Source organism: Cajanus cajan, chromosome 2 (assembly GCF_000230855.2).
Source record: "Cajanus cajan strain Asha chromosome 2, NIPB_CcT2T_4, whole genome shotgun sequence".
NCBI classification, from domain to species: Eukaryota; Viridiplantae; Streptophyta; class Magnoliopsida; order Fabales; family Fabaceae; genus Cajanus; species Cajanus cajan.
The window spans coordinates 42,345,950-42,355,593 of NC_138518.1; the positions used below are offsets into that span (position 1 = coordinate 42,345,950).

Genomic DNA, 9,644 nt, shown 5'->3' on the forward strand with positions numbered 1-9,644 from the left:
TCAATTTGATGAGTCAGATTATTATAGGACAAAACTTACATGTAACTTTTAAAGAAATGATAGTACAACAAACTGGGTAACAAAATTTATAATGAAAAAAGAAAAGAGAAAGAAAAAAAAAACTGTGGTATGCTGCACTAAGTTAGAACTAATGTTGTCATGTCCTCACTATACTAGGTCAATCTTGGTAATTATATATGAATTTTATCTAAAAATAAGACTAATCTTAAAGATAAACTTTTTATTAAATATATTATAAAGATGAATTTTATTTTTAATTGAAAAATAATGCCAAAAGTACCTAAAAAAATTGTAGCTAAATTTTATCTTTATCTCAGTGTATAAGTTTTGTTTTTCTTTTGTTGAGTGATTTTAAAGCATTTATTGTGAGAGCATAAATGACTAATAAAATGTTTCACTAGTATTAAAATTAGAGAAATTATATGGTACTCATCTTATTTGAGAGGGTACCAATACAGTTTTTTATATTTTATATTTTTAATAATTTATTTAAATAATACTTATGATATTTTATTCTTTTAATTTTTAAATTATTTAGTCATTTTATTTTTATTTTATATATTTTAATTTATTTGTAATAATATTATTATATATTTAAATAGTTTAATTTTAATAATTTTTTAAGTATATTTTTATCTTTTCAGTTAAAATTTTTGAATTTCTATTTTTTAATTTTAATAATTTTTTAAGTATATTTTTTTTGTCTTTTTGTCTTAAAATTTTGAATTTCTATATTGTAATTTTAATAATTTTTTATTTCTACTATTTATTAATTTTTTCTTTTTTTAATATTTTATAATATTATTGAAATCTTATAATTTTAATCTCTATAATTTTATCTTACCTTTTATTTTATAAGTATAATTTGGATTATTCATTTTATAATTAAATTTATTTTTTTAAAATATTTTATGAGTTTACATATAAAAATGTATTGAAATCCCTCGCTCTTTGAGGGTACCGTAGTAACTCCCTTAAAATTATTGTTGCTCAAGGGTGTGGGGGCAAAGTATGGACAAAAGCAATTATGCTCCATTAGAATAAAATATTCAATTTATTATGGTAAAGCAAGAATTATAGTCATTAACTGTAACAAAAAAAAATTATCGTCATTGATTAATTAAAAAAATGTCTATGTTTGCGTTAGAAATAATTATATAATTTACAATATGAAATGATTTGTACAAAATTAGAAAAACGAAAAAAAAAAAGAGAGAAACAACAATATGACCTGTAATAAATAATGAAATGAAATATAAACACACAAAATGTGGTATGAGATGAATGAATAACTGACGATTTTTCAATCAATAACTATGTTATTTACTTTGTAAAGCAAATCTTTCCCTTTAGAAGAATCAAATATGAACATGAGAGTTGATAACTAATAACAACCCTACACCACAAGTATAAATTTAAAAAGGTAAAAAAAGCAGAATAACAAGTCCAACAACTATAGGTTAAAATTAAGAAGAAGAACAAAAGTATCACAGCAAATCCACTGATTAATTTCACTTTTGATGAAAGCCTATCTCTGGAAAGATCATTCATCAAACGGCTGAGATGATTCTGTCATGAAAGTTACTGATCCAATGATTGGCCAGCATACGATCTGAAAAGATCTGCTTCTAAACATTTTGTCTTGATCAGCTAGCTTCCTGTGTGTGCCCCCTTCAACTTGGTATTACCCACATGGCCACATGAATTGTAAAACTATACCTTAAAAATTCCTCCATGTGGTTTGTGCCAAAACCAGTTCTTTGTTTACATTGGGTAACAAATGTACAAGAATAACTCAAACAAAAGTAAAACCAAATTCGAAAGTAAATATCATACTTTTTTGTACAGTTAGGCAGCTTTGTCGGCAAGTTGGGCTTACTAGGGTCCACTTTTCATTAATGGGAAATGAAAATGCTAGTGATACTTGATCTCTTTATAACCAAAAGAACCCATAAACCTTTTGTGATAAACACAAGCACTATCAACACCACCACCAAGTTACCATTATATCAAAAGCCTTGGTGAGAAAGAGTTATTTCCATTCCAACCCATTCCCTTGATTTCTCTTCATCAATTCCCCATATTTTCTATAACACAAAACAAGCCCTAGAGAGTCGATACTAATTTTAGTTCTATATTACTCCTTCTAGCTTCTTTTCTTTTGTTGACCTGAGTTTCTTCTGGTCAAAAGTTAAAGATTAATCTTTTGAAGTTCGAGATATGTGGCGTCTTGTGGCTGCGGTTACTAGGAAACTACAAAAAACAAAGAAGAGTTCAAGGGTGGCTGATGAGAACATGTTTGAAGCTGCAAACGGGGTTGAACTAGCCATGTTACGACATGAGAGAGGAAGAAGAGAGCATGGTTGGAGTGGAATCTCACTCATATATGGCATTCTTCATGCCCCCATATCAATTATCTCTTGTGTGTCTAATCCTCAAGCAAACGGGTCAGATGGGGTTTGGGTTTCTGGTGAATTTGTTCAGATTTCTGAAATGAATCATCTTATGGTAAATGACAGCATGAGATATGCAATTTTGATGTAGGAAGTTAATATGTGAATATATATATATATATATATATTATATAAGTAGCTTTTGTATAATTGATTGGCTTGGGTTTCTCTAGCTAGGGACTATATATGAATTAGATTGGACTATAGCTTTCTTTTGTCTTCAATTTTTCCTTAGCTTGGATTATATAAAATACACTTAGTGTTTGCATGAATCGACCAAAGATGTGAACTACCTTTGGTTAATTTGAATCATGTAGAAGAAATTTTCACATGTGCCAATGTTAGTAAAGAAGTACACGTGTTTGGAATGGATAATTATATCTTCTCAATTTTCGGATCATAGGAAAATACATTTACTCAGGGGTTATATATGCTTTTATATATTTTCGTCTGGAAGACTGCAAATTAAACCATGGTTTGAACAAAAGTTTCTCTCATAATTAACTTTCACCCAAATTCAAGCACGTGGATGTTTGGGCCAAAGCTAGGAGCTACCTTTTGTTTGAATCCACGTTTCCACATGTGCTAATGTTAATAGAGTAGTACATATGTGTCTGGAATGGACAATAATGTTATTGAAGTTTTCTTCATCTTCTAATTCTTTTTCATGTGTATATATTTTTCTCAAAATAATTTCCAGGGGAATATTTTGTTAGTGCTAAAATTTTGAAATATATGACCAGATTCTTGTCCTGCTATCCAAAAAGGAAACTTTATACTATAATATTTGATGATTTGAATTATTTGGCCGGATTCATGCTTTGCAAAGAAAGAAAATATTAAAAGAATTTGGCTATAAAGTTGTACATTTTATTTTTTGGATTCTTGTTAATGTCTTCATTATAAAAGAATATGGGCCACTTTGTATTCGAATACATTGATTCATGATTTAAACCTCTTGTGTGGTCACGGTTCTTATGTTTTCTTAAAGCTCAACCTCCTCCAAAAGTATTCACGTTTGTTTATGGTTCCCAGTTCAAGAGAAGATAGATAATTTATATTAACTGGTGATTACTTATATAATGAATAAAATGAATCATGACAAGTTTGGAGGTGCTTGTCTTAGGGATGCCCCGGCCCAGTGGAAAAGAGAATTTGTTAAAGTAATTAATCTAAAGATATACGAACAAATTTAATAATCAATTAAGACATAATTAAGCTTGAAGTGGCATGGGTAGGTGGAATTCAACTTGGTTCACTTTAATTATTGCCGTGGTTTTTGGATCAATCTCTTTTCTCAACATTTAGATGATAATTCTCATTTTCTTCATAATGATTGTCAACTTTAACTAGTCTCATTGACATATATACGATCCAATCACGTTTTCGTTGTTTTCTTTTTTTCTTTTTTTCTTTTTTCTTTGTTCTTTATTTATTTATTTTAATTTTATTTCTTTTATAGTTAAGATTAGAAAAATACACCTTCTTTTATAAGGATAAGAGAGATATCATTTCGACGAGAATTTATAATGAAATTTACATATAACATGAACAAAAGACTTGATCAAATGTGTCAACCGTTCTCCACCCATATTATTGACACATTTTCTCGTATGAAAACGAGGGGATACATTTTTCTTTATAATCTATTTGATTTAACAAATAACCAAAATCAATTTGATTTAAGCAATCACACAATCAATCTCTATATTATAAATTTGAGTTATCACTCTTAAAAACAATACAATCACGAGTCTTTTTCAATGGAAATGTCATGTGAGCTTTTGGAATAAATCAAATCAACTTCTTTTCTTTATCTAGTTATTCAACAAAATAATATATTTAAATTTTTTAATTAATATTTATATTTTTTCACTCAATATTAAATATAAAATTATATTTGAAAATGATTTCTTAACCTAATATTCTATTAACTAAGCTCAGTTTTAAAATAATTACGATAAATTTTACAAATATTTTTACTTTTATATTTTAATTAATAATTTTGATAAAATAAATTATATATATATATATATAGGGAGCGTATCAAGTGAGAAGACATGTTATTGTGAGAAGGTGAGAAGATTAAATAATAACCCTTAGATTAATTTAAGGGTTCAGATTAAAATTAATTAGAACTTAAACAATTCAGAAAGCTCCCTGCCATCTTCTTGCTTTCCAATGTGAAGAGACCAAAACATGGCTCTAACGATTGCAAGGGTTTAGGGATTGAATTTGAGACTCGCGGATTCCCTTCTCCCCTCTGGCGCTTGTAGTGGCCGACGTACTCCTCTGCCTTGGCTGCGGTGACGGAGTCGGAGAGCACGGGGGTGAAGGACATCAAATTCAAATCACGTGATGTCGATTGAAGAGATTTTAACATCTGTTTGCGAACCGCAGCAAGAATTCCATAGTTTCGTGACCGGTTCAATTCAAGAGAAACTTGTCCGCAGAGGGGTCTGTATATATCTAAAGTTATTGTTGTTAGCAATGTGATTCTTTTTCCTTCATCATTTTTATTAAATACTCAATGCAATGTTTTGTTTAGATCACTATGTCATCGTCAATGACTTGCCCTTCCCTCGACATTGATATTGAAGAGATTCAAAGCCCCCAGTCCCACATTTCTTCCGACCTTAACTCCACAAGTCCTAGGCCACCCAAACCTCAGGTAGCTTTGTTTGATTGTAAAAAAGCTATGATTTTATTATTAACACCATGTTTTTTCTATCATTTTATTTAAATTATATATTTTTTACTTTTCAGGAAAATGAATGGGCGCCGAATTGTGATGAAGAATTGAAGCCCAAGGTTGGTCAACAATTTGATACCTTAGAAGAAGGTAAAAATTTTTACAAAAGGTATGCACATAATATGGGATTTAGTGTGCGTTGCTCATCAGAAACTAAAGATAAGGATGGTGTGAAGCGGTGGAAGTATTTTGTTTGCTCAAAACAAGGTTATAAATCAGATAAGAAAAAGGTTGTGGAACAAAGCAACTCAACTATTAAGTCTAGGAGAAGGAGTATTACAAGAGAAGGATGCAATGCAAGGGCTGTTTTCAAACAAGTAAAGGAAGGTAAATATGAGATAATTCGATTTTATGAAAGTCATACACATATCCTTGCTTCACCTATGAAGAGACAATTTCTAAGATCAGCAAGGAAAGTGAATCCTGTTCATAAGAGTTTATTGCATTCATATAATAGAGCTAATATTGGGCCTTCAAAAACGTACCATCTATTGAAAGAACAATTTGGGGGTTATGAAAATGTGGGGTGCACACAAAGGGATCTTAAAAATTATTCAAGAGATTTAAAGACCCTAATTAAAGATTTTGATGCACATGTATTTATTGACAACTTTAGGAGGAAGCAAGAAATTAATCCATCATTCTACTATGCATATGAGGTGGATGAAAAAGGTAGACTAAAATATGTTTTTTGGGCAGATGGCATTTCTAGGAAAAATTATTCCTTGTTTGGGGATCTTGTTTCATTTGATACCACATATGAAACAAACAAATATTCAATGATTTTTGCTCCATTTACTGGAGTAAACCACCATAGGCAATGTATTACATTTGGTGCAGCCTTTTTAGCGGATGAGAAGGCCGAATCATTCATTTGGTTGTTTGAAAAGTTTTTAGAAGCAATGGGGGGGCACCAACCAAATCTTTTAATTACTGATCAAGATCCTGCCATGAAAATTGCTGTAGAAAAGATTTTTAATTCTTCTTCTCATAGATTTTGTATGTGGCACATTATGAAGAAAGTTTCTGAAAAAGTAGGTGTGTCATTGAATGTTAATAAGGAGTTCAATACTGATTTCAAGTCATGTGTTTGGAGATCAGAGTCACCAGATGACTTTGAAGAAACATGGAAATCTATAATAATTAGGTTTAAATTAGAAAAGAATGATTGGCTCTCACACATGTATGATATTCGAAGCATGTGGATCCCAGCTTACTTTAAGGATGTTTTTTTAGCTGGGGTATTAAGAACAACCTCAAGATCAGAAAGTGCGAATTCTTTTTATGGTCACTTTTTGAATCCTTATGTTAGCTTGGTTGAATTTTGGATGAGGTTTGATTCTGCAATAGAAGCGCAGAGGCAGAAGGAGTTACTTGCTGATAATGATTCACTTCATTCTATGCCGACATTGAAGTTGGATCGCGATTTGGAGAAGCATGGAAGAAATGTTTATACTCATGAGAATTTTTATATATTTCAAAATGCATGAGTTATGGATTGCATGTTTAGATTGTGGAGTCGAAAATAAGAAAGAAGAAGATGGAAAAAAAATATTGCAGGTAATTGATAATAGTCAGGTCAATAGTAAAATACGAGAAGTGGTTTATAATCCTTCAAATCACAATGCAAATTGTTCATGCAATATGTTCAAATCTCATGGAATACCTTGTAGACACATACTTTGTGTTCTAAAAGGGAAGGGTTTAAATGAAATACCAAGTAATTATATTGTGAATAGGTGGACTAAGTTGGCAAATAGAAAACCGATTTTTGATATTGCTGACAATGTCTTGGAAAGGTGTTCTAAACCAGAAAGTGAAAGCAAGCTCATCTCAGATGCATGGGAAAACTTTTTAAAGTGCATGGAAAAAGCTGGAAAATGTAAAGAAAAATTGCTTGCTGTGATAAATGGAACCATGGATATTGAAAAACAATTGGTTGATTTTGAAGGGGATTCTAAACAAACTAAAATAGATGATTTACATGCCTTTACTGGATCAAATATTCCTAAAGAAGTGGAGATTTTTCCACCACAGTTTTCAAAGACAAAAGGAAGCGGCAAACGAATTAAAGGTGGCAAAGAGAAGGCTATTGAACAACAAAAAAGGACAAGGCTTTGTAAAGCATGTGGACAACATGCATATCATGATAGTCGTAATTGTCCTCTAAAATCATCTCCTTAATTTTGGTAAGAAATCTAATTTGTTGTCCAATATAGTATTTTACTATCCAAAACATTATGCTTGTTGTCCATTCTTATGATTTTGTTTTATTTTCATAAATTGGATTAGCTGTCATAATTCTTATGTTTGTTTTCTTTTCATACACAGGATGGACTCATAACTGATATGGTGGAGATCACTTGCCTAATGTCTCCTGAGTTTAGTTCCTCACTTACGTTATGATTTAGAATTTGGTTCAAATTGTATCTAGACAAATGTGGTTACATTTAATTTTTCTGGTTTGTATATTCATATATGAATTCAAGGACCTTTTTTTTCATTATTATGATTTTTGTGTTGTGATTTAGTTCAAAATTACAAAGCAAAGACAAAAAAAAAGAACAAGAAAAGGATATGACAATGGGCAATGACAACCCAAAAACTGTTATATTAATAAGAAGTTTAATTTACATGTGGTTGAAGCCTATTTACATTGATATTTACAAGAAGAAGTAAAAAAAAATGCAAGCAATTGACTCTCTAAGCTTCCTTTTAATTTTCCCATCTCCAAGGCTGCTTCTGGATCACTCCTTATTGTGAAGTCAAGATTATGTTGCAGTACCTTATCTTGCATGAATGGCTGCAAAATATTTTTCAAATGGAAAGTATCAGCAAATGAAATTTTCTTCATTTCAACACTATCATCACCTAATGATTTTAACAGTAAAAAGAAAAAAATCAAGAAATAAACAATGAACATTGATACGTTGGATGAAATTATTGGACACATTTATTTATTTAAAGTCACGTATGATCCAGTATGCAGAAAGGAAAGTTAAGAGCTGAGATACCTCCTCATTGCATCATCCCGTCGTTTAGCATCCACTTCCTTGCTTGGGGAATATTTTGGAAGACTAGATGGATCACAAGCATAAGGTTCTATGGTAAAGAACTGCAAGACGTAGGAACAGACAAGAAAGCTAAATGAAAATGGGTTTGAATTTAAAAAGATAATCAAAACTCAACAAGAATAACATCTAAACCAGATTCAAGGTAGTTTCATTTGATCAATTCTTACACGGATATACCTATGTAACATTAATTTTAGACCATCTACATACTTTATTGTGAAAAAAATAAATAAAACAAGTCATCCATTCCATGTAGAATTTTTATTTAATTTTAATTTCAAAGAAAACACGACAAAGAAAATTATTGAATCTATTCTAAGATGCCCTTCACTATAGTAGAGGGAATGGTGATTCCTTTGTCCAAATGTTTGAACCAAGGTAGCACGCTATATCAATGGAAGAATTCCTCTTTCAATCACTTTCTCTTCCCACTTTCTCAAATAAACATTCTAAATACTCTCTCTGTTTTCTTTTAGATGTACATTTCACACATAACTAGCCAAAACATTCTCTTTCAATCATGTCTTTATTTTTTTGCAGACTAAAATACCTATGATAATATAAGCAAACAATAAACATACAATTAACGAACACACGACCCCTATGCCTAACCCAAAAAAAAAACCAATTCACCATAGTAATCTACCTTCAATATGTCATTTCTTTTCCTTATCATAGTAGAACACCAATCCAATTCCAATGGTTACCAGCAAGAGTGATGAGTCATTATTTTCCCCTATTTTCTTACCTTTCTGTACTTATTTTAATCTCTGATTTGCGCTTAACTGTTGATTATATCCACTGTTTTCTATTTGGGCTTTAATTGGACCGGTAATTCATATTTTAACTAATTTGAGTTTTCAAAATCTAATTATTCCAAAATTTTATTTTCAGAGCAGTTTAGTAATTATCTGGGCTTGGAATTAATTTCTGGATTTCAAGTGGAGCTGCCACATCATCTGCCATGTCATTTTTCCACCTCAGCATTTAATTTCATTTTTTTTATTCTGTTTTATTTGTAATTTTCGGGTCAGACCTAACCTGGGGCCCATGTTGACTCTTTTAGGTTTATTTTAGGGTCCTAGGGCAGCCACCAACCTCGAGACTTGATGTGACCACGTTGAGGCTGCCTCTCTTGAGTTTTCTGGACGTTTTTCCTTCATGCAGCTACAGTGTTTTGATGTTTCTGATTCCCTGTTGCTTTCATTTACGTTTTTCTCTCTTCTTCTCCTCTTATATGCATTTTGTATCTGAACTGAACCTTTACATTTGAAATACAGATTGTCATTTTCGTTTCCTTCTCTGCCTTGCATTTTCGTTTTCTATTTTCATTTTAATATGGAA

At 30.8% G+C, this 9,644-nt stretch overlaps 1 protein-coding gene and 1 pseudogene across 2 annotated transcripts; both read left to right on the forward strand.

Moving 5' to 3' along the window:
* Window positions 1-2,241: 2,241 nt before the first annotated feature.
* Window positions 2,242-2,565, forward strand: LOC114914881 (uncharacterized). The gene has a single exon (XM_029274120.1). It carries the CDS (start codon window positions 2,242-2,244, stop codon window positions 2,563-2,565), a length of 324 nt encoding a protein of 107 aa, XP_029129953.1.
* Window positions 2,561-7,735, forward strand: LOC109812022 (protein FAR1-RELATED SEQUENCE 5-like; annotated as a pseudogene). Its single transcript, XR_014431440.1, has 4 exons — window positions 2,561-4,931; window positions 5,023-5,145; window positions 5,241-7,415; window positions 7,558-7,735. The product of XR_014431440.1 is annotated as a protein FAR1-RELATED SEQUENCE 5-like (transcript).
* The last annotated feature ends 1,909 nt before the right edge of the window (window positions 7,736-9,644 follow it).